An 18,024-nucleotide genomic window follows, 5' to 3' on the forward strand; every position below is an offset into this window, starting at 1 on the left:
GAGAGGCAATCAGAGGGCTGATTGGAGGCTCACTACACACAGGGAGGAGTGATCACACGTGGTGATTTATGCCAGCAGAACGTGTAGCCCCCTATCTGTTTGATCTCAATGCTGCGGCGGGGGGGCAGAGGCCGGGATGTGATTAACGGTTGCTGCTGCTGCTGGAGACGGGTTCCAGTCTCTGTTCCTGTTCAGCTAGCGCCCATGGGTTTTAAGTCCCAATCCGTCTGTCTCCACACACTGCTGGTCTCTTTCCCACTGTATACAATCGCAAAACATTAAGTTCAGATTTTTGGACACCTTTGGAGACTCTGTTCTTCATGCTGGATACCAGTTAGCCGTACCATAACCATAGTTAGCCACACAGCTAATGTAAAGTAACAGGGCCGCTCATAAGTCCACAGTGCACCCACAGCAAAGATGTTTATTTTCAAGCGTGTTTAAAAGAGCATGCCAACATTTTGGGAAATTTGTTGGACAATGCCTAGGGTAACCGGTCATGTCCGCTTCCATTCATTGTGCTAAGCTAGGCTAACATGCAGCCAGATAGCTTTCTACTGAACGCACAGAGAGGAAACTGGTATCTATATCTTCTTGTCTCTCTCTGGAGAAGACGGTAAGCTAGTTTCCCAAAATGTTGGTGTGTTCCTTTAAGCGCTTTTCACATTCGTTTTCTGGCTAAGGAGGGGCTGGGTGTCCTGGATGAAGCACAGCATGGACTACTGTATACTTCAACAACATTATCGAGGAGTAGGAAATAGGGCTATAGGGAGGGGACCCAAATTCTGAACTTGCCCTTTAATGCTGGTTTGCCATCAGACAGACAGATATTAGATAGATAGATAGATAGATAGATAGATAGATAGATAGATAGATAGATAGATAGATAGATAGATAGATAGATAGATAGATAGATAGATAGATAGATAGATAGATAGATAGATAGATAGATAGATAGATAGATAGATAGATAGATAGATAGAAAATTACAGAATGTATTGTAAATGACTCAACAACTGGCTACATCATAGAAAAATAGGAAAAAAGAGACAGACCATTCAGACACTGCTGCCGCCAACGGCTCTCTTGCTAATTATACCGTAAAGCTGCTGAACGTTTCACAAAGAGTGGGTGAAATTGAGTCTCTCTGATAGCAGGCTAAGGCTGTACTGGAAGCTTAGTCATTTGTTGGGACGGGGGGTGGGGGCAGCAGCACAAAGCTGTTATTTCTAGGTTGCCCACAGTCATAATGGGCGGCAACCACAGGGGCGGGGGGGGGGGGGGACTCCATTAAAGTTTAATAGCTGGGATATCAAGCGGTTCCATTCACGCGGCAGAGATAAATGGGTGCGTGGGGTCGAAGGGGTGTCGGGGGGGTCGGATGAGCGAGGTGCATGCGTCCCGTGTATTCTGTGAATCTACCTAGAACGTGGTTACTCAGAACCACATGCAAAAGGTTGTCCCACACCCTTCTGCCATGTGCTTATGTGTGTGTCCGTGTGTCCCCGTGTATGTGTATTTTTTTACCGACTGTACAGTACATTCAGTTTTTTTGTGTTTGTGTGTCTGTTTCGCTCTCTAGACATGATGCGAACAAAGAGGCTGAGTCAGTGTGAGCGACGCAGCAACAGCCACGCGCTCCCAGAGAGCCAGGAGAAAGACACGCAGAGATGGAGCAACAGCCACGCGCTCCCAGAGAGCCAGGAGAAAGACACGCGGAGATGGAGCAACAGCCACGCGCTCCCAGAGAGCCAGGAGAAAGACACGCGGAGATGGAGCAACAGCCACGCGCTCCCAGAGAGCCAGGAGAAAGACACGCAGAGATGGAGCAACAGCCACGCGCTCCCAGAGAGCCAGGAGAAAGACACGCAGAGGCAGAGGAAGGAGCCACAGTCACCCGGCGTAGGTGTTGTTGCAGGAATCCCTTTGTCTGTCCTAACAATAGCTTGAACTTCACTTCCACTAACCCCCACCGCTCTCCATCAACGAGAGAGACGTGTCCCCTTCTCCACCTCCGTGTCTCCTAACTGGCCAGGATGGAAGCACTCCTCTCAGCCAAAGCTCATTAAAATCCACATGTACTCTGCTACCATGTGTTTCACTATTAAACCTATATTGATCATGAAGATCCGTCTACATCAGGGGCTTTCAAACTTTTTTATACCACAACCCCATTTTATTTAGGAATTTTTTACACACTTAATGTGCGTGTCATTTCAACCAGTGGTGCAGTGGCAAATTGACAGTAGGTCAAACGCTCCACGCGCGTGCGCGTGCGCGCGCATGCACAGTTTTTTTTGGCTGCTCTCGTCCTGCAGCTGGATACTATTGCCTCACAGCGCGGCCGTCAGCGCGCGGCCCAGAGAGCGCCGCTGGCTCTGCGGCTCTGCAGCTGCATGCTTCTCCGGGAGTCCGGTTGGATAATGCCATGTAAAAAGCGATTGCACGTACTTCAGCCTCAGTGACCGAGGTATAACGCCGTTATACCGAGTTATACCAGCACTGCACCACTGATTTCAACGTGGAATTAAGGAATATAAAAAATAAAAGCACACGTTGTTGAACTTGATCATGCATATTTATTAGAACATTTATAAGCACTGAACACTTTGATGAACATTGTTACTCAGCTGATAGAGTTGTACCCTTCCTGCTGTCTTGTTGTACAAAACTAGTAAGTCACTTTGGATAAAAGCGTCAGCTAAATGACAAAATGTAAATGTGAACGTAAACATTTTATTACAGCACTATGTTATCAATACACATTTATAAAACAAGGTATATTTAGCCAAAATATGTTGCCAGAACATAAAAAATTTAATAAAACTTTTAAAAAAATGTACTTGCCAATGCGCTGTCACCTACCCACAACCCAACTTTAGGTCGCGCCCCGTAGTTTTGAGAACCGCTGGTCTACATCCATAATTGATGAGTCCAGTTCCAGGACAGTGTTTGAGGCAGAAATGAGGATGACGGACAGAAGGGGCCGTTTAGAGGCAACTACAGAGATGAAAATGTATGTCACGCCCCTAAGTGATTTTACGCACAAGTTGTTCACCTCAGATCCAACTGTACGTTTGCGGAATTCTTCCGGGAGGAATAACAATGCCCTCCCCTCCCTCGACATTCACTGTTGAAGGCACTTCACCCCCTACCTGCTCCAGTGGAGCGGCTCAGTAGCCAACGGTAGATGACTGTGTGGTTATAAAAATAATAATAATACCGGTAACCTAACCTTCTCACTGCCTTTTTACCATTATGTACCCAACTACTATGCTACTATACTTATACTACTACCTATCATGCTAATGTCTATACTACTATGCATTCAGAGCGTAACACTCAAGCTCCATACTGACGAACAAGGCCACTGACCCTTAGCTGCCAGAGATGCACCCCTCCTGCTGACTTGTTGTTCACAATCTGTAAGTCGCTTTGGATCATATATATTATATTATATATTTCTATATATATATATATGAATTACACAAAACCTTGGTTTCTGACGTGCTTAAAAGTCCTTTCATTTATAATAATTGTAGATAGATAGATGGATAATTTATTGATCCGCAGTCAACATTACAGTTAACAAACGTTAAAATAGACATTCAAATGTATTTAGAGTCAAACGAGTAAAGCAATGAGGTGGACAAACAATGAAATCATGCATGCAGCCCAGGCCAGTTGTATAATAATAATATGATATAATTATTATATGATATAATTATTATTCATTGGGTGTTCTAATATTCTCAACCTGTGTATTTCCTATAATCTGGTAATGAATAAACATAAATAAACGTGTTGTCCTCTCTCTCTGTGGACAGGACCGGGCGTTGAGAGTGTGCGCATACTCAGGCAGCAGCAGCAGCAGCGACACGGAGACGGAGACGGAGCTGGAGAGCCCCGGCAGCGCGCCCAGCTCCCCGAGGAAACACGGCACCGACGGACCCAAGCAGAGCAGCCCAGGTCCGAGTCACATTTGGGGACATAATTAACATTATGAATATACTGGGAAAGGTGGCTGAGTGGCGCAGTGGGCAAGGCGCTCGCCACTAACGCAGGAGATGCTGGTATCGAGCCCAGCTCTCTGCGTTGCTACCGGCTGGCCGGTCGTTCATACTAACACAATTGGCAGTGTTAGAGGGTGGGAGAGCCGGTGGGTGGGGATTGGACGTTGTGGACAGCGACTCCTACGGGTCCGTTGGGGACGCCTGCACAGCAGAGACAGGAAATGGCGGGGGCAGTGTGAGCCTCCCACACGTTACACCTCACCACTGAGAGTCCACACTGTCTGGTGAAAAGATGCGACAGGCTGCCTCCTCGTGTACCGGAGGGGACACGTGATGCAAGGCTTCTATCCTCACTACAGCCGACCAGTGGGGGACATAGTCGAGCAACGTTCAAGACAGGGGAGGGGAGAATTGGCTATACGAAATTGGGATGGGAGAAAAATTGAAAATGAGGAGAAAAAGTGAAAAAAAAAAAAAGATAAGATAAGAAGAACTGTATTATCCCATGAGGGGAAATTACATTGTAACAGTGCGATGAATAGGTTAAATACAAAAAAACGTAAGTGCAAAATGAATAGGATATATAAGACAGAGATACAAATAGGATAACAAAAGAGATAAAGAGATAAAAGGTAAAAAATATACAGATACATGCTAAATGTAACACAAATAACTTGGTTATTGGTCAAGTATATGGATCCAAACGGACATTGTTAACAGTTTTGAAATGTAACAGTATGTACAGCGCTGTAGTCTTCAAATGTCATTATCTGAAGACGGCAGGGTTGAGTGTTGAGGACATTCTTAGTCAAAAGGAAGTGTGGTTCGCCTGCTTTCAGGTGATGTGGAACCTTTCCACTCTAAACCATTTGGACGACTTATTTCACAGTAACGTTAGATATTGGAATGGTCAGAAATGTAATAAAAATTGTTCTTTGCGTGAAGGCTTTAAATTAACTTCAGTTTTATTTGAAGGGGTTCATTTTAGAATGTTATTTATTCATTTTGGAAAGAAAAAAATTGTTAATTCATTTAAAAAATGCATCTTCTATAATTTAAAAATATATTTTGTAAGCATTTAAGTAGCAAGTTAAGTAAGTAAGCTAATGACTATATATTATTCCTTACTTAAAGTACATCTTGTCTGGTGTTATCCATCACAGGATACATTGTGAGTTTCACTACCATGCCAGCAATCATAAAAACATTGAATGAAATGTTTTATTGACTGTGTGCAAGCCACAGCAGGACTTTCCACATCCTCTCCACATAGTCAAGCATAGACATAATTGTGAACGTTGACTTGATTAATGATTGGATGAGGTCTTTAGACTTCAAATATGAATCATTTCACAAGGAAATAATCTATACCAAAACGTTATAAACATGATGAAGTGTTTGTATATCTTTTCACTGTCCTGATTTTTTACGATCCGTTTCCTCTTTCCGCAGCTGAGCAGAACGAGGACACTCTGAAGCGGAGCAGCGTCCCGGGGACGGGCTTGTCCATCATGGACTACTACCAACAGGACGTGTTCTCCCAGCTGGACAAGGAGAGCCGGAGAAGGTCCCAGTACGGCCTGCTGCACAAAGACTCTGCCCTGGACGGCAAGGCTGGAGACAGGCTCAGCGTGAGTGTTTGACGTACCCTGACTCACGTCATTATTTGTATCTGTCCAACCAAAGTTTCCCAAGATGTGCTCAAGAGCAGGGACTGAGAGTTGCAGGCCACCTCTCGCTGCTAACGTACTTGCCAATCGAGTGGAGCTAAATTCATTCATTAACTCTGTTCATTTTCGTCTGAGACTTTTGGCAAAGTAAGGTGTGAAAGTCACCCAAACTTATTTGTTTGCCTTTCACCATTTCCTGGGGCGTGAACTAAACCAGCTTCACCAGCTTGCCTTCTAAAGGAACCCCCCTCCCCTCTTCAGCCTTTGGAATTGTGCACAAATTTTCATAAAAGGATTTTTCCTAATTGCTTTCGATCGGCTCCCGCCGGTGTCACGGGGCGTTTGCCTACCAGTATTTAACTCTGCTGAATGACAAATGAGGATCACGGACCATGAAATGGCCTTCGGTACTCCTTGCTCCGTGGAATAGCCTCTCAGACTACCCCCCCCCCCCCCCCTTCCACACACACACACACACACACACACACACACGCACACGCACGCACATGCACGCACGCACGCACGCACACACACACCCCGCCATCCTCCTCTTCCTCACCCCGTTGCTTCCTCGCCATCTAACCTGACACGAAAATCCATATTCTGAACAAAAATATCTGAGTCGACACAAGATCAACATAGGATTGAGTGTTCAAGTGTACTGTGTGTGTTTCTTGACATACCTCAGGAGAGCGGGCGTCTCTGTAATCGCCACGTTAATAGTACCCATGATGACACGTTGGAAAGCAGCTCTCGGCGACTGAAGGCTGTTGTTTTTTTCTTAAAGTGCTCTGTGCTCTTACGGTTCCAACCTCTTTGCTATCCCAGGGGCAAAGTTGCGTTACAAAACGATTCACTGTAGTAATTACATACTCTTCTCGACCTGAGCTGCTTCCGTCAGACTGCTCAAGATTATAATTTATTTCGTATTTGCATTTAAATTTAATTTAGTTTTCTTTTCGGTTTGAACTTGGAAAAAAGAAAAGACAATATATATATATTTTTTTTAAGGAAACGATTAAAGTGCTTGAGATGTGTGGCAGAAACTCACTCGCTCTCCGGAGACGCAGGCTGAGAAGTTGAATTTACAGCAAGGCCCCAGCTGGTAAGCGAGCCGGCTGTGTGTGTGTTTGATGCGAGTCCCAGCAGAGCGACAGCGGTATCGAACAGGGCGGTGGTGCGACCGACCTGCATGCACAACAACTCCGCTAGTAGCCAACACCCGGGACAGGAAAAAACGCTGTCTTGTATACTCAGGTGTTTGTGCTCTTGAAATGGTTGAGCTCCCGAGAAAAGAACTTTATGGTGATTTTTGAAGGAAGAACGTTTTGACATTCTAGTATGTCAACAGAGAATCTGTAGCTGATGATTTGGGGGTTCAAAAAACACAATTGGAATTAAGCCAATAGTATTCTTATTTGTCCTTTTTTCTGGGAGTGTAAGGATTAATATAACACCAACAAGCACTTTTGTAGAAAGAAGAAATACATTTGAGTACATTTCTTATGTAAATTAATTACTTGTGTTAATTAATTTGTGTACATTTCTTCTGCATCTGTCTGTTATTTGTGACAGATGTTGTGAGTTACCTCCCCGTGTGCGGCCATGATCCGGCTTGATTATCTGCAGACAGGCATGCACTGAAAACCATGAACCTGCTTTGTAGCTGCGTTTGGACTCAAATTCTCACAACTAGATACACAACAACGGTATCGTATCGGCTGATACGGGTGGGGGTTAAACATCGGTCAGCCCTCAGTATCTGTAAGAAGAAGAAAATAAAACAGTGTCTTATCCTTATATTTGTCGGTTAATTGGATGTGGTAGAGCTAAATATCTCTTGACGTGTCGACATCATCCTAACGTGGAGACCGAGACACGTACAGAGACCCAGCAGACGGCGGTCTCATTCGAGTTAAGCGGATATTTGTTCCCGAAATGGAGATTCCTCATTCAGGCGGAGCCCCGTGAATTAACCGTAATGATGGACGACTACCTCCCCGTCCATTTTACACCTCATTATTCTCCGCTTAAAAAGACCCATCGTTCTGCGTCGCGTCCGCCGGCACCACCCCCCCCCACCCCCCACCTGCTGCCTCCTGTCCTTGACAATACGTGTCCAAACTTAGACGGAATATACCTTGTCTCTTCGTGTCTACGACGGAGAGAAAAGCTCGGGGGGGGGGGGTCTGCGTCGTTATCACCTGAAGCTTGGGCTATGTTTTCAGGGGCCAGTCGCGCTGATTTAAGTGGCTTTAATAACCTTTCACAAACGCTCAGGAGACTGATGTAAGGGCTCAGCGGTTCCCATCAGGGCCCCTCGTGGCCCTCGTGGCCCCCCATTCATCATGCTGACACGGGCTGACAGGCCGACCAACGACAACAACACCCACCCCCCCCCCTTCTCTTCTCGCCCTCTCCTGTATTATTTCCTTGCTCTCACTCTCTCTTACTTATTCATTATCCTTCTCTCCATGGGCACTCATTTTCTCTCTCTCTCTCTCTCTCTTTATCTCTCTTATCTATTTGTTTGTCGCTTATTCTCTCTCCTTAACGGTTTGTCTCTCTTTCCATCTGTATCTACCCGTTCTCTGTCTCGTTCGACCTGTTTCTCTCTTTCTTTCTCTCTCTCCCTCTCTATCCCTCGGTCTGTCTGTTTGTCTCTCTCTTTCTCTCACCCCCCCCCCCCCCCCCCCCCCCCCTCTCTCTAACATTGTAACTTGGCCAAGTGACACCAACTAAGGTGTGGAGACAGTCTTTGGTGGAGAGACACCCCCCCGCCCCCCTCCATATAAAAATAAATATCAACAGCAAGAATATACTGTATCTATGAGTAGTTGTCAAATGTATGGATATATACTTTGGTATCCAGGATGCACAGGAGCCCGTCAATATGAGCCTGCCGATGTAGTAGTTGGAACTATGGGATGTGTACATAATAGGCTATATATTGGCAGATAATCTATAATTATAATATAGGCTGATTTGGGTTTAAAAAGCACAATTGTAATTGGTCCATTGTTCGATTGTTGGATGAAATACATTGCAGTCAATTCGCCCTTTAATCAGAGATGAAAGACCTCTGCTGATCCACAACTTTGTTTTTATTTCAGAAATGGTCATTTGTGAAATCAATGTAAATGTAACGTTTTATTATTATTATTATTATTATTATTATTATTATTATTATTATTATTATTATTATTATTATTATTATTATTATTATTATTATTATTAATTATTATTATTATTATTATTATTATTATTATTATTATTATTAAAAATAATAATAATTTTAGACCATGGGGGAGGGTTAGACTGACACAATAAGTATGAACGTAAGACTGCAAACATAACAATGAACATAGACAAATGCAAAGACAAATGCTCATAAAAGTAATGTCTGCCCCAAACAAAACATTCCATCTCTTGTCAGTCGCTCAGAGGTACAGATACCGATAACACCAGCAACGTGGGAGAAAGTTGATGGGGTAACGTTAACGTTAAAGTGTTGAGTGTTGTGCTCTCGTACAGTAACATTAACTAGCTAAGTGTTGAGTGATGTGCTCTCGTCCACTCTCTTACAGCAATGTTAACGTTAGCTCTCCTACTTTGTTGCCATTCAGTGCTCCTAGTCTACCCTACAGTGTAAAGCAGAGCACGTTGGGCTAATGTTTAGTAGAATTAGGTCTTTAGTTGGCATTAGCTGTAAGGTTAGGTGGCTAGCTAACATCAATGTTTTGTATCCGTGGGATGTAACGGATGTTAATAATAATAATAATAACAATAATAATAATGCATTTTATTTAAAGGCGCCTTTCAAAGCAACCAAGGTCGCCGTACAGGGTTGAAAACAAATACAATTACACACTGTAAAAACACAATATTACAGAGTTACACATAGGGGAGCAGTTATAATAAACTTAAAATGAAAGTGAATATGCCAGAATGAGCAGATGTGTTTTGAGACGGGAAACAAAGGTGGGGAGGTTGTCTATTGCACGGTCTTGTGGTAGGGAATGTTGTCTGTCTGTTTACACTTTGAGGGTCAGGTTAGATCAGGAGGTTTGAACGAGGTAATTACTGTAGCAGCAGGGCTTCTGTTGCATCTGTCGGCTGAGCTGAACGAATCATTAAACGCTATTGTAGGCCTGTGGCAGGTGTCTGGGAAACAAGGAGAGAGAGAGAGAGTACTTAAATGACTGAATTAAAAATAAGTCAGAATGCCCTCTACACATAAAAAGGCTAATACGACGTCTACTACATTTCTGGTGTAGAATTGCTATAACTACTACTGTAAAACCTAACTGATAATAAGCCTATCTGAGGTTTTCGGACAATTCCCATGAATTGAAAAGTTGACATGGAAATAACCAACCAGAAAACACCATAGACTCAGTTTCAGCTATCTCCTCCTTTACCCACTTTCATCTCTGTTGCCCCATGCCACCCCAACACTCATTATACCACTTGAGTATCTGAAGATAGGCACCAGTGGCGTCGTTAGCCCTGGGCTTCCGGGGCTTTAGCCCCGGATGTTTTTCTCCTAGCCCCGGATCTAAAAAAAAAATAAAATTACATTTTTTTTTTTTTTTGTCAGCATCCCCATTGTCTGTGCTGAATGTTTGTTAGTGTTTGGTATTTTTTGTTGGTTTTTAGTACTTTTAAACATTTTTAGTAAGTAGTTTTCATTTGATCCTATAATTCTTTCATTCACCGATTTGTGGACTTTTTTTTAGTGTCCTGAAAGGCGCCTTATAAATCAAATGCATTATTATTATTATTATTATTATTATTATTATTATTATTATTATTATTATTATTATTATTATTATTATTATTATTATTATTATTATTATCATCCAGGAGGGAAAAGACACTTTGGATAGTAGGGACTGCATCTCTGCCTGTCCTGACCAGCAAACACTTTGCAACTGTGATCTCCTCTGGCAATAGTTGGATATTGTAATGTGTGGCGAGGGGTTGCAGCAATTCCACTGAGAGAAACTGGTCTGAGGCTGGATAACATGCCTGTATGCCTCTCATAAGTTGTTATCCAACTCATGAGAACCTGCTCTCAAGCTCTTGCAGCATTCTGTCGACGACTGGATAGAACAGTCTCTGTCTCAGCTGATCTCCTGAGCTGAGGTCTGAGCTTGTGCCACAAGATGACTCAACTACATACTTTTCTGCTTCCTCCTTTGGCTGGTAGTATGTTCCTCAATCCAAAGGCCATTACATATGGCCTTTGTCCTGTCATACATGTCCACTGCCATCTCTGAGGTGCGATAACCTTTGAGTGTGTCCTGCACTGTGCTTTTAAATAGTACAGATATTGAAGATGTGCACTTTAACGCAGCAGCACCTGGAGCCATCCATACCCATGTCCAGTGTCCTATAATAAGCTTTAATTGAACCTCGGATAGTCCGGTTGGTTTGGGGTGGTGTGAAAGCTCATTCACTCTTGCAAGTGAACCCTGCTGCGGTTCATTTGAGATGTGAATGCAAAGCGGACCAAAGGCAGGAAAATACCCAAAAATCGAATATTTTTTTTATGAGAAGACTGAAACATATGTATATAATGAAACACACAATAGTTTTTTTTCGATTGCCTAAGCATGATTTTGAAAACGGGGCCCGGTGTTTCAAAACACACAATTAGCACAACCACACACACAATTATCAGAACACCTCAGATCCTTTGCTAAATTAAACACTTGTCAAAACCATACACTAATTTTGTTACCATATGAAACACACGTTACATAATGACTTAATTCTGTTTGAACCAGTTACACACACTGCTGTGCTTAACCTAAAACACATTTAGCAATTCTACTTCTCAGTGATTAGAGTACTGTAAGTGAAGTACGCAGAGAATGTGCAAATATACAATAAATTCACCAAACACTACACAAGACCAATGCTGTAGACTGATGAAAATATAATTTATTTATCTACATATACCCAAATCAATGATGCAGACTGATGAAAAAAATAACATTTTCTCTCCATATACCCAAATCAATGATGCAGACTGATGAAAATATAAATGTTCTCTCCATATAACCAAATCAGTCAACATTTCAACATGGAGAATCACAACAATACATGTCCCAGTTTTCATGCTACTATGTGCATAACACTGTAAGCTCAGCAAATATCAGACAAACATAAAATACTGTATCCAGTACAGGTTAAAATTACAGTAACACAATTTTTTTTTGAAAAAATTTAAACAGAAAATACTAGACATTATCTCTTTGCCTAGCTGGATCTGGCAAGATAATTTTTTGTTGTGATTCTCCATGTTGACATGTTGACTGATTTGGGAAAATGGGAGAAAATGTATATTTTCATCAGTCTGCATCATTGGTTGTCTTGTGTAGTGTTTGGTGAATGTATTGTATATTTTCACGTTCTCTGTGTACAGTACTTCACTCTCCTTCCATTTTGGTTGAAGACAGGTGAACTCACCTGCTGCATTTTTATAGTGCTTAAACCTGATTGTGTATCTACAATTAAGCAATGGTGTGTTTGTGCATCTGATGGCTGTGTTTAACCAATTGGCTCATATGTGTGGTAATTTGACATTCTGTGTCTAATGTAATGCAAGTGTGTTTAGTGTTTTGCAAATCACTGTGTGTATTGTTTTGCAAAAAGTGAGGCTGACATTGTAGGGGTGCAAATCTGGGCCTATATTTTGCTCCTTGAGTGTAAGGTTTTGATAATTGTGTAATACTTTTGATTTGAGTGTTTATGCAATTGAAGAAAACTGTAAAGACTAGAGATGAACTGTTTATTTATTTTGTACATAGGCTGTGCATATGTTTGTTTGTTTGTTTATTTGCTTATGTGTATGATGTGTTTTTATTTTGTTATTGGTGTATATGTGTATGTATGTACAGTATATGTATATATATTATATATATATATGTATATATATGTGTATATATGTATATTTGTACTCCTGTTGGGGCTTCTTGGACCAGATCAATGTTTTATCTGGCTAAATAAATAAATAAATAAATAAATAAGAAACTGATGATTTGGTCCTGTTAACTTTGAATTTTCTATGGGGACTGCCCAGATCCCTCTCATGGACCTCTAGAGAACCTCTAATGATTCTAGTTATTCAGTATTCATCTCTAATTACTCTAAAATTGCGTATTTCTGTGCGTAAAAAAAAAAAAAAAAAAAAAAAAAAAGGGGGGGGGGTGACCCCCCCCCCCTCCACCCCCCTGGGCTGAAGCCCCCAATGTTTTCTAACCCTAAAAACGCCCCTGATAGGCACGTCTGAAATTAATGGGGTGGGTGGGGGGGGGGGGGGGAATAATCATTTACGAATAATAATAATAATTAAGAAGATTAAACATATTGGTCCCTAGTTGGAACCCTGTAGAACTCCTCCGTGTCCCTCCTGGCTGTGACCTCAAGAGGCTACCTCCCTCTCACTATACCAACCACTCTGTTCCTGAAGAGAGAAAGGGATCTGTCTGTCAGCAGAGTGTTTTTCAAGGCTAGAAATGTCAGGCTACAGAGATTCTGAAGATAGAAACAAAATATAGGAATCCAATCTTTGAGGATATGAAAGCCTGTCATGGATCTGTCTCATTCATATTGTGATAAAGAAAAACAATCATAATATAGATGTGCTGCTGTGGGTCTGCTGGCCGGCTTCTTCCTTCCAAATGGAATCGGCCACATTGACATCATGCATTTCGGGCACCGATTACTGATTTTGAGCTATTCTCACTTTTAGCCTGACACCTTCTTGACGGAGGTGTTTCTGTCTATCTGCCTGCTTGCTTTATTTACCCCCCTGCTGGATGAGGACCACAACTGTTCCAGGCTTAGGAAGGAGCCCCACAAGGGTGGGGGTTACAGGGACCAGCAAAGGGAGGAAGGAGGGGGGAGCATGGATGGGGGGGGGGGGGGGGGTTCGATCAGCCCCGTCGCCCACGGTGGTAATTGTGTTCCTCCCAATCAAATCCAATCAGAGATAAGACAATCCCCACACTTTTGTGTCGTCCCCCTCTCCTCCAGGGAGCAGGATATATATATATATATATATATATATATATATATATATATATATATATATATATAGGAGGCATCAGGGAGGAGGAGATATATAGGAGGTGTTAGGAGTACGAGGAGAGAGAGGAACCGAAGACGTGACGATTGTTCTTCACTGTCACACAGCTGCCCCAATCACTGATCGCAATCACCCCCCTCACCCGCCCCCCGGTGAGCCCGGAGGCCCCCAGCACATGCTCGTTAGAGCCAGAACCAGCCCTGCCGCACTGAGTACCCCCCCCCCCCCTCGGCGAACACCCACATCCCCGACATTCACACAGCTACGGGATAATGCGACTCACTCTTTCACATTTACATTTAGCCAATTCATTTGACGTGATCTTGAGTGACTTGTGATACGTGTGAATAGTAGACTGGGGGAGGTGTCGCGTGTCACCATCATTGCCGCAAGCAGCTTGTGATAAAGATATTATTATTGCCATGATTTCATTCACCAGATGTTAACCCAATGAGAAAGTCCAGTATATAAAAGTGGGTGAGGAGGAGTTTTACCCACTGCACCCAGTGTTACCTCCCCATCTACAGCATGGATGACTGTGGAATTCTGGACGTATGGTAATCATATCAGGTTCCTTAGACTAAATCACATCAAATGGGGCTCCGTGGTCCAATGTGCATCAATTTGGGGGACGATGACATGAAAAAAGTTGAGCCGCTAGTCGAGAGGTAACAGATGGGCCATGAGTTAGAGGCTGGCCAACAGCTAGAGAACTGGTTTGATCTGGGTCAGCTGGGTGTGGGCCAGCAGCCTCGGGATTGGCTGACAGCTCAACTGTACTGCCAGGATGCCCTTGAGCAAGGCAGTAAATAAGCACCCCATTCCAGGCTGACCTTGTAGATAGATCGTTTCTCCCGTCTGTCCTTTGAGGGAATACTGAACTAGAATTTCCATTATGCTGTGAAGGACAAATAAAGTGAATGTTACTTATCTTATGAGCAAGGAAATTGCCTTTTTCTGTGGTAGGAGATAAGGGAGCTAAGAGAAACGACAATATATGAAATTAGATATTCAACAGATATTTTACTTAGATGACACGAAACTGCTCGTATTAAAACACAGGGAGCGTGTGTAGTTCAGTTGTTTATCTGGAAAACACAGTCGTAGTTCAGGTGTTTAACTCGTTTGAAAAACACAGGGAGCGTGTGTAGTTCAGGTGTTTAACTCGAAAGAAAAACACAGGGAGCTTGTGTAGTTCAGGTGTTTAACTCGTATGAGAAACACAGGGAGCTTGTGTAGTTCAGGTGTTTAACTCATATGAGAAACACAGGGAGCTTGTGTAGTTCAGGTGTTTAACTCGTATGAGAAACACAGGGAGCTTGTGTAGTTCAGGTGTTTAACTCGTATGGAAAACACAGGGAGCGTGTGTAGTTCAGGTGTTTAACTCATATGAGAAACACAGGGAGCTTGTGTAGTTCAGGTGTTTAACTCATATGAGAAACACAGGGAGCTTGTGTAGTTCAGGTGTTTAACTCATATGAGAAACACAGGGAGCTTGTGTAGTTCAGGTGTTTAACTCATATGAGAAACACAGGGAGCTTGTGTAGTTCAGGTGTTTAACTCATATGAGAAACACAGGGAGCTTGTGTAGTTCAGGTGTTTAACTCATATGGAAAACACAGGGAGCTTGTGTAGTTCAGGTGTTTAACTCATATGAGAAACACAGGGAGCTTGTGTAGTTCAGGTGTTTAACTCATATGAGAAACACAGGGAGCTTGTGTAGTTCAGGTGTTTAACTCATAATGAGAAACACAGGGAGCTTGTGTAGTTCAGGTGTTTAACTCATATGAGAAACACAGGGAGCTTGTGTAGTTCAGGTGTTTAACTCGTATGAGAAACACAGGGAGCTTGTGTAGTTCAGGTGTTTAACTCGTATGGAAAACACAGGGAGCGTGTGTAGTTCAGGTCTTTAACTCTGTAACAAGATGTTGCACAACCAGCATGACAAACCATTACGACCCAGGCCTGTGTCAAAATAATCATAAACTTGACAAGGGGTAATATAATCATCAAACTTAAGAGTGCTGAAGCTTAATTAATCAAGTAAATGGACTGCATTTATTTATCCAAAGCACTTTACATCTTATGCCTCACATTCAGCCATTCACTCACACATTCACACACTGACAGCAGAGGCGACCATGCAAGGTGCCGACCTGCTCATTTGCAGCAGTGAGGGTTAGTCAAGTGTCTCGCTCAAGGACACTTAGACACGCTGCCGGGAAGAGCCAGAATCGAACCGGAAACCTTCAGCTTACTAGACGACTGCTCTACCTCCTGGGCCACTGTCGCCCCCTGAAGTGCTGAACCCTACGTTTGACATGGAACAGTACACGATAGCGACCCAAACTGGGTGAATGCAAATCTAAACCACTCTAACAGAAGCCATTGACTCTCACCGGTGCCTCGCCAGCCTTTCATCCCATGAACACCGTGCCCGGCTCCGTCTCCGAGTTCACTTGTAGATTAGTAAAATGGCCGTGGAGTTGACAGAGTTGATGGGAGTTCAGGCTGAACGGTGGTCGATGTATCCCAGTATCCAAAAGAAAAAAAAATGTCGAGACCCAAAAAAAGAGAAAGGAAAGCGAGGCCCCTGAGAGACACTGCAGGTTTACTCCAAACGCTCTCCGGCAGCTCCCCTGCACCCCCCTGCACCCCTGCTCCCCTGCACCCCTGCACCCCTGCTCCCCTGCACCCCTGCTCCCCTGCACCCCTGCTCCCCTGCACCCCTGCACCCCTGCTCCCCTGCACCCCTGCTCCCCTGCACCCCTGCTCCCCTGCACCCCTGCACCCCTGCTCCCCTGCTCCCCTGCTCCCCTGCACCCCTGCTCCCCTGCACCCCTGCTCCCCTGCACCCCTGCTCCCCTGCTCCCCTGCTCCCCTGCTCCCCTGCACCCCTGCTCCCCTGCACCCCTGCACCCCTGCTCCCCTGCACCCCTGCTCCCCTGCACCCCTGCTCCCCTGCACCCCTGCTCCCCCTGCACCCCTGCACCCCTGCTCCCCTGCTCCCCTGCACCCCTGCTCCCCTGCTCCCCTGCACCCCTGCTCCCCTGCACCCCTGCTCCCCTGCTCCCCTGCTCCCCTGCACCCCTGCACCACTGCCTCCACTCTGTAATCAGCCTCAAATGTATCGCTTCGCCCCACCTCCAGTCAGTCATGTAATACTCTCCCCCTCGCTTATACTATGGAATGTCACTAGAGACCTAACAGCGGCTGCCAAACGGGACTATCATGGCATTCTATAGAAAAGGGATGTCTAAATAGGACCAGTCATTAGCAAAAACAGTTTTAAGTAACTTAACAGGTCATTGGCGAAGTTACCCTAGAGCGGTGTATTTAGTAAATGCAGAGTGTTTTTCCCTGCTCACGTGTTTCAGGTTGTGCTTTCTTAGGCTATGGTTAGACTAGTGTATTCCTGGCGTTTTTTTATACGTTTTTGACAACGTTTCATGTCCTATCTACACAGAAATGCGTTTTTTGGCGTTTTTTTGTGGATACGGCTGAAACGCAAAATTGTGTTTGCGTTTGGAGATATCTAGGCTTCGGTTTGGGTGAGAGGCACCTCGAGGCAAAATGCTAAATGGTGTAGAGAGAGAGCCCCCCCCCCCCCCCCCCCACTATAATTCTAAATATGTAGATGCCTCCATGTTAGATTGTGCAGTTAGCCAGATAATTTATCTTACTGACTGCTTAAGCGTTTGAGTTGCGGGGGGGATAAAAAAAAATAACTCTTGTTGAATATTTATTGAGATTTTTCCAGTTCTTGGCAAAACAACGGACAGTTTTCCCCTTCGTTTTCAGGTTTCTTTATCATCGGCATAGCGAAAGTATTGAGTGTACTCTTTTTGACTCATAGTTATTTAGCTGTGAGTGGGTTATGCATGACGGTGTGGCTCTGAAAGATTGGGAGAAGCAGCCAAGAGCACTGCTAAGAGTAGTTATGTCCAACATCCTACTGTTTCCTTTCTTTTTCTTTTTTTCCTCACAACTGATTCAGCTCGACAATGTGTTTGGCCTTGAAAGCTCTTCATGGCACCTCCATACCTCTCCTTCAGATAACCTCATGATATACTGTACACCTCCATGCCTCTTCTTCAAATAATCTCATGATATACTGTACACCTCCATGCCTCTTCTTCAAATAACCTCATGATATACAGTACACCTCCATGCCTCTACTTCAGATAACCTCATGATACACATTCATGCCTCTTCTTCAGATAACCTCATGATATAACACTAC

At 43.8% G+C, this 18,024-nt stretch overlaps 1 protein-coding gene across 1 annotated transcript in view; it reads left to right on the plus strand.

Annotated features, from left to right (window-relative positions):
- Positions 1–18,024, plus strand: part of LOC311230511 (nck-associated protein 5-like) — a gene marked incomplete at its 5' end in the record, with an annotated part of 87,869 nt that overhangs the window by 66,342 nt on the left and 3,503 nt on the right. Inside the window, 3 exons of the mRNA XM_084316804.1 lie at positions 1,583–1,902; positions 3,828–3,969; positions 5,466–5,644. Coding sequence (XP_084172930.1) covers positions 1,583–1,902; positions 3,828–3,969; positions 5,466–5,644 — 641 coding nt within the window. The remainder of the gene's footprint in view (positions 1–1,582; positions 1,903–3,827; positions 3,970–5,465; positions 5,645–18,024) is intronic.

This window comes from Notolepis coatsorum (assembly GCF_963971535.1).
Source record: "Notolepis coatsorum genome assembly, chromosome: 1".
In the NCBI taxonomy this organism is placed as follows: domain Eukaryota; kingdom Metazoa; phylum Chordata; class Actinopteri; order Aulopiformes; family Paralepididae; genus Notolepis; species Notolepis coatsorum.